General features: G+C 47.7%; 8 protein-coding genes across 8 annotated transcripts; 6 read left to right on the top strand and 2 right to left on the bottom strand.

Annotated features, from left to right (window-relative positions):
* Positions 1 to 830: 830 nt before the first annotated feature.
* Positions 831 to 2,300, top strand: BHQ10_001013 (uncharacterized protein; the record flags this gene model as incomplete). Its single annotated transcript, XM_040872726.1, has 1 exon — positions 831 to 2,300. The coding sequence occupies one exon, from the start codon at positions 831 to 833 to the stop codon at positions 2,298 to 2,300; it is 1,470 nt and encodes a 489-aa protein (XP_040729518.1).
* A 256-nt stretch (positions 2,301 to 2,556) lies between these two features.
* Positions 2,557 to 3,444, top strand: BHQ10_001012 (uncharacterized protein; the record flags this gene model as incomplete). The annotated part of the gene is made up of 2 exons (XM_040872715.1): positions 2,557 to 2,741; positions 2,793 to 3,444. The coding sequence occupies 2 exons, from the start codon at positions 2,557 to 2,559 to the stop codon at positions 3,442 to 3,444; spliced, it is 837 nt and encodes a 278-aa protein (XP_040729517.1).
* A 100-nt stretch (positions 3,445 to 3,544) lies between these two features.
* Positions 3,545 to 4,815, bottom strand: BHQ10_001011 (uncharacterized protein; the record flags this gene model as incomplete). The annotated part of the gene is made up of 2 exons (XM_040872704.1): positions 3,545 to 4,640; positions 4,688 to 4,815. The coding sequence occupies 2 exons, from the start codon at positions 4,813 to 4,815 to the stop codon at positions 3,545 to 3,547; spliced, it is 1,224 nt and encodes a 407-aa protein (XP_040729516.1).
* A 407-nt stretch (positions 4,816 to 5,222) lies between these two features.
* Positions 5,223 to 7,577, top strand: BHQ10_001010 (uncharacterized protein; the record flags this gene model as incomplete). The annotated part of the gene is made up of 2 exons (XM_040872693.1): positions 5,223 to 5,365; positions 5,423 to 7,577. The coding sequence occupies 2 exons, from the start codon at positions 5,223 to 5,225 to the stop codon at positions 7,575 to 7,577; spliced, it is 2,298 nt and encodes a 765-aa protein (XP_040729515.1).
* A 1,092-nt stretch (positions 7,578 to 8,669) lies between these two features.
* BHQ10_001009 (uncharacterized protein) lies at positions 8,670 to 9,919 on the top strand (the record flags this gene model as incomplete). The annotated part of the gene is made up of 2 exons (XM_040872681.1): positions 8,670 to 8,831; positions 8,882 to 9,919. 2 exons carry the CDS (start codon positions 8,670 to 8,672, stop codon positions 9,917 to 9,919), a joined length of 1,200 nt encoding a protein of 399 aa, XP_040729514.1.
* Positions 9,920 to 11,276: 1,357 nt separating this feature from the next.
* On the top strand, positions 11,277 to 12,592 carry BHQ10_001008 (uncharacterized protein; the record flags this gene model as incomplete). Its single annotated transcript, XM_040872670.1, has 6 exons — positions 11,277 to 11,450; positions 11,507 to 11,642; positions 11,694 to 11,705; positions 11,756 to 12,181; positions 12,245 to 12,278; positions 12,328 to 12,592. 6 exons carry the CDS (start codon positions 11,277 to 11,279, stop codon positions 12,590 to 12,592), a joined length of 1,047 nt encoding a protein of 348 aa, XP_040729513.1.
* Positions 12,593 to 12,988: 396 nt separating this feature from the next.
* On the top strand, positions 12,989 to 14,240 carry BHQ10_001007 (uncharacterized protein; the record flags this gene model as incomplete). Its single annotated transcript, XM_040872659.1, has 2 exons — positions 12,989 to 14,030; positions 14,077 to 14,240. 2 exons carry the CDS (start codon positions 12,989 to 12,991, stop codon positions 14,238 to 14,240), a joined length of 1,206 nt encoding a protein of 401 aa, XP_040729512.1.
* A 202-nt stretch (positions 14,241 to 14,442) lies between these two features.
* Positions 14,443 to 15,396, bottom strand: BHQ10_001006 (uncharacterized protein; the record flags this gene model as incomplete). Its single annotated transcript, XM_040872648.1, has 1 exon — positions 14,443 to 15,396. One exon carries the CDS (start codon positions 15,394 to 15,396, stop codon positions 14,443 to 14,445), a length of 954 nt encoding a protein of 317 aa, XP_040729511.1.
* Between the last annotated feature and the right edge of the window lie 780 nt (positions 15,397 to 16,176).

Below are 16,176 nucleotides of genomic sequence, written 5' to 3'. Positions count from 1 at the left end.
TTCACCCGGTTCCATCTAAGCGAGCCTGAAAAATTATAAGAACAATATCTCTTAGGGAATATAGATTGATATTGTGACCTGACGGATCGCAGTAGGAAGCTTGGAGGCGATATCCGAAGTCCTAAGCCCTACCGGAAAGGGGTGGCCTGCCGGCTCAGGCACACCTGGGATAGCGGCTTCTACTAGAACTTAGCTAGCTTTCGTTAACTGACATTGCTGATTTTGCTCTTGCTGTTGGGTTGTCATTTCCTATTGTTTTCTGTGCTTGTTTGAAGTTCGGGATGTAGCAGAAGATGCTAGTATTCCATGCCTTCTAGGTTTGCTCTGATATGCTGGGCTACTTGTTTCATCCTCATCGGGCGAATTCTCAACAGAGTACTGACAATGTTTTTGTAAACATTGTTTCCTTTCAGCTTGTAGGGCATCGATACAACGATTTGATGGCGCCAATTACATGCTTATATACCAAATTACCAGTTCAACATAGCGTACGGCCATTAATCGGCCCATTTATATACTGTAATAATCTACAAACCCACATAACAAGCTACTGAGATACTAATTTGTATACGGACCACAACGACAAGGCTAAGCCTGAAAAAATTTTTGACGTTGAGCTCGATGAACCAGCACCGACTTTTGATTCTAGTGCTGAGCTTTCGTTCTGGGGCTGAGCGGCTGAGCGGCTGAACCAACATCATGATACACAGAAATGACTTTAGATGTCCGAAATATCCGGGTGCGAAATTGTCTTCGGGTATATAAGTAGTACGTATGACCCGTGCACAGGCCGAGAGAAGAACATTAACCAACCCAAGGACTCAGCTACGATGGAATCAACCACATATACCGTTCGGGCAGAGGTCAGCTTTGAAGGCGTCTATCCCCTGTCGCCCAGTGACCTGTTGATTCCACCACGGGCTATTCGACAAGCGTTCATTTACCGGAATGACAATCAGGTCGAAACCAAAGAGCACACCTTGATCGCGGCTCTGCAAGAAAGCCTAAAAACATTTTTGAAACCCCTCGACAAAGACAAAGAACCGACAGAAACAGCATATCCCCAGCTGCTGGGTAGAGTCGTGCGGCCCAAGGACGGGAGTCCACCGCATGTAGCGGTTGACGAGTCTTCTAGCATCCCATTCACCGTCGTTCGTAGACCAGACATCATCTTTGCAGACTTATCTCCTGCACAACGCTTTCCGGAAGAGAGAATCCAGAAGACTAATTTTGCGATTGGACTCGACGACAGTGATTTGCTTAGTAAGCATAATTTCGCGGTGCAGTTGACCTTTATCGAGGGAGGATATGTGCTTGTGGTGCAGATTCATCATGCCATTACGGATGGGTATGGATACGCTGGGTTCGTGCGGCAGTGGCTTCAGATGACAAAGGCGTTGATCGCTGATGGTCTTTATGAAGAAGCGGTTCCGCAAATGAGCATTCATGACAAGTCCGAGCTATTGAGAGACATCGATGAATCGCCTACTGCGGTAGAGGAACTCAACGGCTTGAAGACTTGGGAGGCCCTGTACAAAGAAGCATCGACGACAGCAAAAGCAAACAAGAATCCCTTAATGGGAAACAATGGGATCCAAAGCAAGATCTTTTGGTTGTCGCCTGAGAGCCTAGAGAGTCTCCGAGCGAAAATGCACAGTCATACTGAGGATCGACCAACGATCTTTGAGTCTGTCATGGCACATGCATGGCAATGTCTCGCGCGTGCACGAGCCGACTCTAACACAGTTGTTGAGACGACAATAAGCAACGGGTTCTTTGCCGCCGATATACGCAATCGTCTGGTCCCTCGGTTGGCGACCGATTATTTCGGCAATGCCGTCACTCCAGTCGTGGCGAGGGTACCTCTGTCGACCTTACTGCTTCAACAGCACAGAGATATCATCAAGCCAATTCAAAGCACATTGAGAACGGACACTACCGACCGCAACCTCCGCGCAATCAACGCGCTCATTTTCCGTCAAACGAAAGCCGGCATTTTCCCGCCTGGCAACCTGTTGGAGCAGGATGTCTTTTTCAATTCGTGGGAGCATCTCTACCCCAGCCTTGAGGCAATGGAGATTGGGGTGGGCAAGTTTTGCATCATGAGAAATCTCATGGATTCGCCGATCACGCCGTCGTACGTTTTGGTGATGCCGTCGTATGGGATGCGGCAGACATCGTCCTCAGACGGTGCTTCATATCGCTACCCCGGAGGTATTGAATTGAAGGTCCATCTCCTCCAACACCAGATGGAGAGGCTAGTGGAAGACGACGAATGGCTGCATTATGTTTCTATTTAGCTGTTAAAGCACATACATGTACTCCATAGTAGTTCCAGATGAAAGAGCGCGGAGAAATTATATAGAGAAAGCTACCCCACAAAGTGAGCACACTAAAGTAAGGCGAGCTACGCTACAGCGGGACCTCGGCACTCGGCCGGAGGCTAGTCCTGCTGAACCCTGGCAACAACGATTCAGCTTTATATTCTTCAACAATCATTCCATCTCTTCTTCATTAACTGTCTACGTTCTACGATCCCTATTGATAACTATAACCATGGCAGAACGAGTCACCCTTAGATACGAAGGCCGCATTGCAATCATCACCTTCAACCGTCCCGAGGTCTTAAATGCCCTAGATGGCGATTGCTACTATCTCTTGGGGGAGCGATTGCGCGAGATCGACAAGAGAGACGATATCTACATTACTGTTCTGACGGGATCGGGTCGATTCTTTTCTGCGTGAGTGCCTTCAATTCATCTAACGATCTAGCTCTAGCTAACCTGATGTAGAGGAGCTGACATCCGTGGCAACGGTGTCAATCGTCAAGTTGATAAATCACTAAGTGAAGGAGAAGTGCGCAGAGAGATTATGCGCGGTTTCCTGGTAAATAATCTAGACGTCACACGCACAGTGTACAACCATTCAAAAATCCTGGTGGTTGCGCTCAATGGCCCCGTTGTCGGACTCACGGCTGCTGTGATCTCGTTTGCGGATTTCATCTATGCAGCTCCCCATACATTCCTTCTCACGCCTTTCTCGTCCCTCGGTCTGGTTGCTGAAGGTGGTGCTTCGAGGGGGTTTGTGCAGAGACTGGGTATTTCAAAAGCAAATGAGGCGCTACTCATGAGTAAGCGCATAACATGCGAAGAGCTAGTGGCAACTGGATTCGTGAACAAGGTCATTTCGGCACCATCTGGAAAGAAGGAAGATTCAGACGGCTTTTTGAAAGCTGTTTTGGCCGAAGTCGATGACAAACTGGGCGTGCATCTAAACCAGACTAGTCTTCTTGGGATTAAGAGACTAATTCGTCAGCCGGAACGCGAGGCACTTGATAGAGCAAATTTGTTGGAAGTTTTCGGGGGTGTGGACAGATTTGTTGCTGGTATCCCGCAGGAAGAATTCAGGAAGCTCGCCACTGGTGAGAAGAAGCATAAGCTGTGAGATCATTCTATGTGGATAATCATACCTACATATCGCATGTTATAGATCAATTCAATCATTTCATCTGTGTGGCATGCATCTAATATTTTCCGGCTCGACATTACTCATCATCACTGGAGTCCGCTTGCTGCTGTTGCGTCTGTTGAGCGAGTAGGTCCTTCCACTGCTGCATAAAAGATGCCATACCGCCAGTCCCAGCCTGAGAAGCGTCCACGACCTCTCGAGGCAATTTGTGAGCAGAGTACTGTGGCGAAGTAAATCCATATGCTTCTGGATCATCACGTTCCACCAATCGAAGTTCTGGAATGAATGAAAGATCCTCGATCTCTTCCTCCGAGTCATCTACTTCGACCTCAGAGTCTGCCGTCGCAGACGGGCCATCGTCCTTGATGGATAGACGCACAACTTCGTCTTCAAGTGGAGCTAAATCCTTCATGGTCAGGATTTCCAACCAACTGAATAGGAGTGGATCTGTTCTGATAGCCCACGGGTTGATATCTATAAGCCAAACCCGCTCATGAGGTGGTGGCACGTAGACGTCGAACACAAAGTTTGCATCTGGAAAAGTGTCTCTAAGCTTTTCGTCGAAGAAGGACTGAATGCGCGACACGAGCATGTCACGCATGGGAAACAAGAAGTCGAAATGATTCAAGTCACGCTGGCACATGCACAGCAAAGTTCGGTTGCGCACAAAGCAGCGGAATTCTAGAGATGGATTGAGGTTGAAGTATTTGCGAAGGACAAGATGGTATGGGATGTTGTTCGTGTCGAGATTCTCATTCGAGCCCTCTGGTTCTGGGTCTGTATCGTCAAAGGCATGCTCCAAATCATGTGTGATGAAGTCACTACTCTTAAGCAACATGTAGATATCATTTGGTGTCTGACACTGGAGATCGTTTGTAACCGCAATCCAGGTCGCATCTTTGGGCGAACTCCAGTTAAGTTTTGGCGTGACTTTGCCGTCAAGCTCGCGGATGGTCTCTTCAACCTGTGTATGTATATCCCGCCATTCGACTGATGGATCTTCTTCTTCGTCGTCTTCTTCGGAATCGGTGGTTTCTATGCCGCTATCCTCGCCCATCATTGCAGCGCGGCTTGGATTCTCAGGAGGGAGGACGATTCCGTCGGCGCGAAGATAAGAAAGGAAGGCATCAGAGAGTGGAATGAGACGGGCTTTTGGAGTAATAGCTCGATAACTAGACAGTCAGCTCTGAAATCAAATGTTGAGTCTCGATATACACACAGTGGATGCCAATAATGGTATGAGCAGTGCAATATGTGACTCCGAGTGACTGGAGGGAAGGGAAGCCTTTTAGGACCAGAGTCCTGGGCTTCCACAGGCTCGACTGGCACAGAGTCGACAGACGCCATGGTAATGTCGTGAAATGTTTGGGAAGTTGTATCGACAAAGTAGGATGTTAAAGGATGAATTTCTTTTCGATGAGCAATAGATGAAATATTTCTTGGTGGGGCGACATTCACATGCTCCGCTTTCTGACAAGTCTATTGTGTGATGAAAGCTGGCGGGCAAGACAAAGAATGTTAAATTACGCAGCGACGGTATTCTCTAAAGGTCAATGGATTATCGCAAGTAAAGGTATGGCCATGAAAGAATGAAAATCATGAGTCACGGCTTTGATAGAAATTCCGCGGTGACGTTTTAGTCTCCGCGTGGCCCGTGCATCCACCTTATTTACACGTTGGTCTGTTGTCTCTGCAATATTGTTTCTCGACTCTCAACTCCCCAATTGGAAGTGCGCGCCCGCGCAACCGCCAAAATGGCCACCGATACTCCAGATGTGCGAAACCTCAAGTCATGGAAGGAAGCTTTCCAATACCCAATTCCCACCGTGCGCAAGGTGGAGCAGGAGTTGCGACGGGACATTGCCAGCAACAGAGAGAAGCTGCGTTCGTTGGTCGGGTATGTCCATACGCTTTGTCCTTGCTGCTAATGAGTGTATGCTTACGAGATTATTAGTACACGTTATCGCGAGCTACTCGGAACCGCTGAGACGATCATCGAAATGAATATCGAGAGTTCCGAAGTCGAGTCCAGACTAGCTAGTATCGGAATCCGCTGCAATACGAATCTGATTGGCAAGAAATCTGTTAATCTGACCGATATCAACCGGGAATCGACGGGACGAACAGAAGGAGACAAAGCTTTTGCCGGGCAACTTGCGCTCCTTCATCGCTGTACTACCGTGACAGGAAGGCTATTACGCAAACACGATTCGCCGCTGTTAGCTTCCAAGTTGATGGTCATTTCGAGATTGCTTTACAAAACCCTTTCTCAGCATCAAAATACTCCGCCGTTTCTTGAGTCGTTGCGCTCGCAGCTCAGCTACGTTCAGAAGCTAATACGCCGGAGGATTGATCGAAGGCTAGGGTCTGCCGACTCGAGTGTTGAAGACATTATCGATTCAATGGCAGCTTTTTGTCTGTCTAACAATGCATCATCACTAGATGTGATTTCACACTTTCACAACATCCGGCTCAATTATATCGGAAAGCGACTTGATCGCGACAATGGAAGCGAATGTATCCCAAAGGCATTGAGTCTATATATCCAAACACTCCAAGATACAAAAGTTCTCTTTTCCCGTCGGTTATCAGATGCGCTAGGCAAACTACAAGCGCAACCTCTATTGAACGATCACGATATTCAAAAGCTCGATGATATTGACCTGGACATCCTTGGACGATGGGTGGTTCCGGATGTCAAGAACTTTACACCTTGGATCAAATCGGATGCCTTGACCAAGCAATCGGCAGAACAAACTCTGAAGGCGTGGTCCAAAAAAGCATTCCAGGCATTCTTGGAGCGCGGAGCAGCCACTCTTGAGAGCTCTGTGGACTTTGCGGCAGTCCTTGCATTGCGCAAGAAGACTCTAGATATCTGGCTTGCTGCCGTTTCTACAACACTCACGCATTCGTCGACAAGTGTATTAGAGGGTCTTCGAGGTCTCTTCAACACTCAATTGAAGAATATACTGCTTAAAGAAGCCCAAGCATTGTTATCCGTGAGCGACTCGGTCAAGTCGCATTTGAAAGGATGGCAAAAGACCGAAGCCAGTGGAACGCAATCGTTATGGGATCCTGATCTATTATCATTGGACGTCTCTGAGGGTGCAGCTACCTTTAAAAAAGCCATTACCGAGACGTTGCTCGGCCAAGATGCAAAGATTACGAGTGTGCTAGAAGTCTACCATTCCTGGCTTGCAACCATTGAAACCTCCAGACAGTTGATCGAAGATTTGAAAGATACGAAATGGGAAGACACGCTTGACGAGGATGAAGACGAAGAGTTCCAGGGCAGCACTGTGGATCTACTCACCAAGGATGATCCTTATTTGTTACGTGAAGAACAGATCAAGACAGTCAGGCAGGCTTTGCTCGATTTGCAAGGGTCGTTCGAAGATGGAATTCAAACTTTTGATTCGAATAGTGAAAAGGCTGCTTTTGTTTTACGACTCATTCGGGATCTAAGACGAGAGAGCCCTAATAATTTGCAGGATGATGAGTTGGAATTTGCCCAAGGAATTGTACCAGAGTTGCATGAAATTTTGGTAGAAGAGATTCTTTCCAAAGTACCGGCGTCAAATATCATTCCTCCTGTCAAGAACATCGCGCGCCTTCCCGGACGATCTCTTTGGGAAAAGACGCCAGAACTACCTATCCAGCCTTTGCCATCCACTTTCAGGTACTTTAAACGCCTTGTGGAAGCCATGGAAGATCTAGGTTCAGATCTATGGAATCCTCCTGCTGTCAATATCCTCAAAACAAAGCTACAAAAAACCGCTATTGATTCATTTGCCTCAAAGTTGGAGCAGCTCAAGTCTGCTGACAGTACCGAGGACAAGAATGATGCTGACGAGGCGGAGGAAAAAGAAACGTCCGTCAAAACAGATCCGAATACTGCGCGAGACTGGAAAATCCAATTATTGCTTGACGCCTTCTATATTCGAGGCGTTTTATCAGTGCAGATCGACGGCACGAACCCTCTCGACGACTTGATCGAAACTCTACAGGGGGAAATCGATGAAGACGGCATTGCCGGAACACTACAAGAATCGGCACACGAGTTCTGGAACAGAACACAGCTACTTTTTGGGCTTTTGAGCGATCACTGAATATAAACCTCAGTAAATACATATATTGACGCTCTGACTAACTATTGAGTGTACAAATTATACTGCCTCGTTCTAGAAAGCGCCGAAAATAGAATTAGGGCTAATCCCGAAGTCTGACTTTGGAGATGTTTCAGACGCGCCTATCAGGGGCCGTGAACTAGCCCCAAAGGACGTATCAAGATATTAACCGCAAAAAGAAAATCAATCCCAAATCGACGAACCTCGTTGGAATGCCGAGGAGGCGCTAATGCACCTAATTTGCATTACAGCAGGTCCAAGGATCGTGCGCGCGTGGCCCCGACCGTGCTACTGCTATATACGTAGTAGTTCTATATGGTGGAGCTAGACAATGCATGTTATGATTCGAGTCATGTACTACGTAGTAAGTAATTCTGGGCAAGTTGTGACCTGTATTCGTCGTTGGTAAACGCTAAACAATCTATCAATGCGGCGGACCCTTTTCACTGCTTCTAGCCTTTTAGGTGTTGAATATAGATTGAATCAGATTAAGTCAGATTAATCGACACCCACAGAGTAGTGAGTGTTGGCTCACTACACTCTTTCCAGACTGGACTCCGACGAGAAGGCGTATTGCTCCAGGTGGCGTTCGTACCGAGGTAGAGTTTTGTACTAATTTGTAGCGCAATACTCAATAAACTTGATTCGTGTTTATCCACAGACTACTTCGTAGTAGAGGATTGTAGTGATTCTTACGTCTGGTGTGGTACCTGTGGTACCCTTGTTACTGGTACATACGTATACTGCTATGGTGGAGCAGCTAAGTGCGAAACTATCAATCCTAGGCCCACTGCCTGACTCTGTATTGCTCTGTCCAGATGAGGAACTGACTCCTGGGCCGTTACTGGCGTCGCAACTGGTTTCATCCATCCTACCATTAGGGCTAGGCTAGATAAGCGTGAACCATGTGGGAGCATGAGGGGATGAGGGGGGTAAATCATTAGCAGGCAGTAAGGTAGCCAGGAGTTTTTCCGACTGTACTCAGTTTTGAAATATAGATACGTAGCCCTTCTCCTTTATCCAAATTTAAACGTTCCTGGAAATTGTAATTGGCAATTGTGTTGACAGATCAGCATGTCGCCAGTATCATCTATAATCGAAAACCTCGTTGCGGCGGGCAAGGCGTACGAGAACAATGAGCCCGGCGCAAGAGAGGCGCTCATCGACAACAGTCGCGCATTGGTGACTTCACTCGAGATCCCCAGTGAATTCTTACAGCGCGTTTTCTGGGCTGAGGTAATCCTTTCGCCAACAAAGAGAAGAGAATAATCACTGACAGTTGACAGCCAGCTCAATCCGCCATAATCCGTATCGCCGTCAATGTCAAACTATTCCAACATCTCAAAGAAGCCGGCGACGCCGGGCTCAGCGCCGAAGATTTGTCTGCAAAGACGGGCATGGATATTGTACTCCTCCAGCGTCTGGCGCGACACCTCGTCGCAATGTTTCTTCTCACTTTCCGCAACGGCGCATTCCACGCCACGGAAATGAGCAACGGTCTCGCCGAGGAAAACTACCAGCACAGCATCGCATTCTGCTACGATACCGCGCGCCCTTCGTTCAACGGCTTTCCCGAATTCTTCCAACGCACAGAATACAAATCCCCCGGCCTGGGCTCGCTCGATGGGCCCTTTCAGAGTGCGCACAACACGCAATTACCCTTCTTTGAGTGGCTAGTTGCTACACCGCCGAATCTACAGCATTTCGACTCCTTTATGAGTGCGTACCGAGCTGGGAAGCCGAATTGGTACGACCCAGGTTTTTACCCTGTTGCGGAGCGGATGGTGACGGGTTTCGACGCCGCCGAAAGTGACGTGTTGCTTGTCGACGTTGGTGGTGGACGAGGCCACGACATGGCGCTGTTCTGTGCGCAGCACAAGGCTTCGTCGCCGGGACGAGTGGTGCTGCAAGACCGTGAGCCGGTCATTGCTGGTGTCCTGGCGGCTACGCAAGACGACCTCCCCTTTGAAGCACAGGCGCACGACTTTTTCACCCCGCAGCCCATCAAGGGTGCGCGCGCATACTCGCTGCACTCTATTCTGCATGACTGGAGTGATGAAGACGGCGTCAAGATTCTACAGAACCTCGTTCCGGCGCTGAAACAGGGGTACTCGCGCGTGCTGTTCAATGAGATCGTCGTCAGCGAGGAGAAGCCTACCCTCGCAGCGACGAGCATGGATCTGATGATGTTAGCCCATTTCGCGGTGCGGGAACGAACCGAGGCGGAGTGGCGGGGGRTCCTTGAAAAGGCTGGCCTGAAGATTGTCAATATCTACACGTATCCTGGTGTTGCGGAGAGTTTGATTGAGGCGGAATTGGCTTGATCATTGTTGACAGGAGGGGTAATTGAAGCATTGCATGACTCGTGATGAAACACTATTTTAAGTTTGTATGTATGCATTAAATATTAAATCGAGCGCAGTGACTGAGTCAAACCCATGTACTTCGCCTATAGGCCTATAACACAGTAAATGCGCTATCTGTAGAAGTTTAAGTAAATACGTACTAGCGAAGTCTATGGCCGGGATTGTATCTCCAAAGTTCAGTCGAAGTTTGGAACTGGAGTCGGGCCGCCGTCGATCTTACTCCATTGAAATTTGACACTGACTGACATTCTGTCCTCTTCATTCTGAAAAGTGAGAACATGAGTCTATTGACTCTATTCAGTAATAGTCCTCGGCAACCACGTCGGCAACCAACACACTAGTTACACACTACGTATGCATTCTTCAGTTTCATATCATTTCTTTTCTTCCCAATTGATTAATTGCACTTGGCTCACATAAAGTGGAACGGGTTGGAGTTCGGCGAGTGGCCAAAATCCAGGGCGTTAGTACCCTTTAGTACAACTGTCTAGTAGGCTAGTACAAACTTTAAGCAGTAGTGTCCGCACAATACGAGGTACCATAGTACGTACTGACACGAACCGGTAAGTATCATTTCTCTCTCTCTCTCTCTCTCAGAGTTTCTGTTCAGTTGAAGTCAACAAGGTGTATGCGGCATTGGATAAGATTGTATTAGATGCAGTACACACTATATAGTAGTTAATATATCATAGGGATATACTTTCTGTACTAAGTCAGTGCGGGGAACCTGTTATTATTCTCGTTTCTTTTCTTTTGCCCCCTTATTTTCTGATATTGAGTAATTACCGTGTTCTGCTTCCTCGGTACGCTGTACTACGTACTACTATGTAGTACTAGTACTCCGTGTACTTGAAATTTTGTACAGTGGAGGCGTCATCCACCAACCTCTAAATTCTTATTGATGGAACGTGTCGGAATATGGGCCTCTCGAAACTACGTAACTCCACTGAGTGTTATTGACAGGGATTGTACGGAGTACGAACAGTGAATTGAATCAATCGAATCAATTCTACTATTCTGGTAAGCGTCTTGGAGTTGCTTTTCCGGCTGCGAGTATAGTCTCTTAACAGAAACATGCACACCATTATAATGTGCGACGATTCCGGGGTAGCCATATCTACCACAACTATTACTCTCTATCGTCAGGGATAACAGAAATGTCGACCAGATAATGATCTACAGGACTGGAAGTGGGAGATCGAGATCACGACTGGGAGACATACAGCCGAAGCGAGCCAACATAAAATCCGTTTCTTCTCCGTTTCAAAATACGCATTCCGAGGGGTGACGAGTTATAGCTCTATCAAAGCACACAATGGCGTCCTTCAACACAGACGTCGACTTCAACGAAAGTCGTGGAGTCGAAATCAATGTCATCGGCTGGGTCTTTACAGGCATCGCCATTGCCACCGTCGGTCTTAAACTGTTTGCGCGGGGACATATGGCAAAGAATTTGGGCTGGGACGACTTTTTCATCTTCTTTTCGATGGTGAGTTTCGCAGTCCAATGCCGTAATATCAATCCACTAACCACCCTGGGCTGCAGGGCCTCAGTATCATTGCAACGGCCTTCGTGTCGTATGCCGTCACTCTCGGACTGGGTCGACACTCAGCCGCCGTGGTTGCTGAAAAGGGCATGGATGGGTATGCCGCAGCTGCAAAGTGGCAGATAATAGCATTTCGTAAGTACTCATCCAGCTTGTCTCTTAAATCTTCAAGGCTAACCTCTCTAGCTTTCAATATTGGTTGGTTTACCTACAATCTTGAGACATTGTTCGAGGACTGATCGATGCAGGCTCCTTCAGTTTCCCCAACATCTCCATTGCAATCCTCATCAACAACATCCTGGACCCAAACAAGTTCCGTACAATCGCTCTCTATGTGATGGCCGTTTTGCAAGTCGTCTTCGCTATGATCTCCGCCGTCCTGGTCTTTGTGCAATGTAAACCAACAGCAATCCTCTGGGACCCGAGACTGCTCTCTGAAGGGTCGTGCTGGAGCGCCGACGTCTTTAACGACTTTACATACTGGGTCAGTGCGTACACGACCATGACGGATATCGTTCTGGCCATTGTCCCGGTGACTGTGTTTTGGAAGTTGCAGATGCGCACATCGACCAAGGTGGCTGTGTGTATCATGATGAGTCTAACTTTGCTCTCTGCGATTGTCACGATTGTCAAAGCGACTTATCTGCATTTGTTCACCGACCATACCGATCCTCGTGAGTCCTGTCCCTCGGTTTGAATCAAGTATGAATTTCTTGAATATCTCCTGACATTTACAGTTTATAACGTCGTAACACTGGTACTCTGGGGCCTGTAAGTAACTCAATCCCCTTCGGTTTTGTACAGCCACTGACTTCTGCAGAATCGAGCAAAATGTAGTCATCGTCGCTGCATGCGTGCCTACACTGCGCCCGTTCTTCCGCAAAGTCTTCACCAACAAGAGTTCTCGCTCTGGCAACAGCACCGGCTCACACTTGCACTCCTCGCAAGCATTCAAGCTTTCGTCGAAAGCCGTTCATTCTGGCTTTCAGCGCCCCGAGTCCGAGTCCGAGATGCCTCTTGATAATCGACAGGGCATTTGGCAAACAAGGGAAGTCACCGTCGAAAGTGAGGATGACAACTCATGATTGTCAAGCTGGCTGACACTATAACGTTGGAGACGAGCGTGTTATGTATAAATTGATTATTTAGGCGATTGGTTTTGGATATGGGATTGCGTTTGGGATACGACTTGGACTGGAATATGGATTTCGTCACTTCTTTGTACTGTATTTTGGGAAGGGATGATAAAAGTTGGTGTAAAATATTCCATATAGTGGCTTTTTTGCTAGTGATACCACAGTTTATCATTCTGATATTAACAACATGTTATTCTCCGTGTCTTATGTCGAAAAGCATATTCTGTAGAAGGATCGGTCTGATTGGCCCCTTCCGCCGAGGCTGCTTTCCGCGGGAATCTCGCCTTAAAGATTCATCTTTCCATTCCACCCCTCGTCTTCTCTTAACCACTCACTCATTCAACCATGGCAACCCCTCGACTGCCATTCCTCTACCCCCAGCTGTTCCGCTCGGTCAGGGCATACGAGAACAGCGCTCGTTCGTTTCGTCCTTCCTCGTCCGCGTTCAATGCGACCCGTCATCGCAATCAATCCACCGTTTCCCGCCGGCAAGCACAGTCGATAGAGTCCAAGCTACCTCCGCCGACGCAACCAAAAAAGAGATCCGCTAGACAAGCGAGTAGTTCATCGGCCAATCGCAATGCACCTACAAAGGGTCAGAAAGATGTCTCAAAAGAGAACTCGGCTCAGCGGGTAGATGCCAAAGATGGAAACAAGGACACTACCAAACCAGCAGAAGCATCCGCAGAATCGCAATCACCTGCGAAAGATGAAGCAAAACCTGATGCTTCAAAGGCTGCAGATTCCATGCCTAAAGAAGTGCCGCCGCCCAAAAACCCAATGGACGCTGTGCTCCAAATGCCACACCCGTCCGACATGGGTCTCGCGAGGTTACCGTCCAACGGGCAGGAAGTTCCGCATCTTGAACCCGCGCCGTACATCCATCATTTCGATACATATACACTCGTCAAGAATTTAGAAGAAGGCGGATTCAGTGAGAAACAAGCCATTACCGTAATGAAAGGGATTCGCGGCATTCTGCAGGAAAAGCTGGACTTGGCCGAAGCGACTCTGACGTCAAAGTCAGATAGTGAAAACGAAGAGTATCTCTTCAAAGCGGCATGTTCGGAGTTGCGGTCGTCGCTAGAGGCATCTCGGCATTTGGAGGTTGAACGACAACGAAGCTCGCGAACACAATTACAGCATGAAGTGGATATTCTGAATATGCGAATTACTCAAGAACTGGCGAAAATGAATGATGATCTGAAAGGAATGTGGAATGATCATAAGATGACAACTCGAGAACAACAACAGGGCCAGGACACGGGTATCCAGGAACTCAACTACAAAATAGCCGTGTCGCTAGCCAGTGATGGGAAGAGCGAGGCGGAAGGGTTAAGATGGGTATTGACACGGCGTGCAGCGTTTGCCATTGTCTTCAGTGCCAGTAAGTCTACTTTTCCCAACTGTTACTACATTGCTAACTGTATCAGTGATGGCTCTTACCTTTCTCAAATTCTGGTCTGCTCGAGCGCACGAGTTGGAGAGAAAACAAGCTCTTGCGAAAGAAGTCGCTAAGGTTGAGCCTGTCAAAGATGCTGCTGTACAAACTGAGCCCTCGCTGTCTGACTCTCTTGCCAGTGAGACATTGGGATGAACCAGGCAATTAGCGTCCCCTCTTTACATATGATTTCTTATGTTTCTTGTCTTTGTATATACACAGACCTACGGTGCTGTCTGATAGCACCTTGATACCCATAGATATAGACATATACCATTCGAGGACAGAACTCGAGCTCATCGTCGCTGCTCTGCAGATACTTGAGAAGGATTCGATTCTGCCTAGTTCCTTGAGTTACTTATCCTATAGTTTGGGACAAAACCCATCCAACACCTTCGACAATGATATCCGGCTCACTTAATTGTACATTGTGCCCACTATTCTTTGTCTCAATATAGCGTGTGCAGGACGAGAGCGACAATATCTCGGACTGCAAAGACTCATCTTTCTCATCCCATGTACTGAGCATCCCCTCAAAAGCAGCCTGTTCCGCACCGTCGCCATTGCCGCGAGCTAACCCTGCTTTCAGAAGCTTTTCAAAGTCCGCTTTATTATTGCCCCTAATCACACAGACTGGACGGTCGCCCAGGAACGGGGGCTTTCTATGTAATTGCGATTTTGCCTTCAGCGTTGGAAAGCTGTTAGCATACTCGGCTATTTCTAGAGCTGCCTGTCTCTGATGACTCTCTGTACTTTGAGTGTCCCGGTAGACATGCCATTCTTCATGCGTGAGTTTGTGGGTTTCCGATATGCCCGTGGCGTCGAGATAGTTGACACCAGCTAACAAACTTGACTGTGCCAAAAGTCGCCAATCCAAGACCTCGAGCGTACGTTCTTGATTTGCCTCGATGAAGACCATCCCTACAACATCCTTCGGACGCAAAGCCAGAAATTCTCGACTCAAAATCCCGCCCCATGAATGCGCAACGACCACATAGGGAGGGTGTAGACTCGCAATTTTCAGAAGCAGATTCAGCTCCGTGGCGATTGTCGTCGCTGTGGGCTTCGCGGGCGAGATGTCACTTTTCTCGTAACCGGATCTTTCGTATTGCAAGACTCGAGTGGAGGTAGCTAAACCGCGGCGTACGGCGGCCCAGCTTGTGGTGTTGTTTGCTAAGCCGGGGATAAGGATGACCAGCGGTTCGCTATCCTTGCGGTCAGGGCCGTATACGCTCAGCCATAAGTTGTGAGTGCCGACGCTGACGAGGCCGGAGTTTTCGCCTGTGTTCCAGTCTAGAGGTTCTAGGTCCATGGTTTGAGATACTATGTCGGTTCAGTGCAACTGGTAGTATGAGTTGTCATGTAGATCTTCCCGACCCCTCAATGTCCATCCAATGAGGCTGATGAGGTAGCCAAGACATGTAACATGCCTCATATTCCTGTAGTAAAGGGATTTGCATTTTATCCCAAATGTGTATATATATCATCTTCGACAGTCTGTTTGACCTGTTGGCATAATCTCCACCAATTTGGACTTTACCACATAATGAGGGCTGCGATTAGCCCTAATTGAAGGCTAGTTTACGTTTATGGTAATACCAAGATTATCGTAGATCAGATCGCTAGTCGACTCTACATCTGTTCTAAAATGAGATATGTCAACGAGCTTCTTTACGACTAATTATTAAGTAGAGATAGCTCGTTGCAACACATTGATTGATCTTGCCACATATGGATTTAATCCTGCACACATAAGGAGTCTATGAGTTTTAATTGACGGTATTTTTAAACGAATCAATAATCTTGCTTTAACTCTGGAGAGTTTCATTGCTGGATCACTCGTTTCGACAGAAGATATACAGGTTTTATCTCCGTCAATGGTGCTAGCTCGGGATCCTTGCCAGGCTGAGCGCGAGGCCTCGTATTTGTAACAAAGAAACTAACAACCCAGTAAGCATCTATGCGTCACTGCATGTGTACTCAGGCAGCAGCGTTCCCTGTTTTTGTACAAACACCATTTGCCTGCGTTCATCCAACTTCATAGGATTAAGCTTATCCTTTCCGACATTGCGAAGCAGAATCACCAACTCAA

The sequence above is a fragment of the Talaromyces amestolkiae genome (assembly GCF_001896365.1).
Source record: "Talaromyces amestolkiae strain CIB chromosome Unknown scaffold1.1, whole genome shotgun sequence".
NCBI classification, from domain to species: domain Eukaryota; kingdom Fungi; phylum Ascomycota; class Eurotiomycetes; order Eurotiales; family Trichocomaceae; genus Talaromyces; species Talaromyces amestolkiae.
Note: the sequence above shows the minus strand (reverse complement) of the source record. Positions and strands in the feature narration are given on the sequence as shown.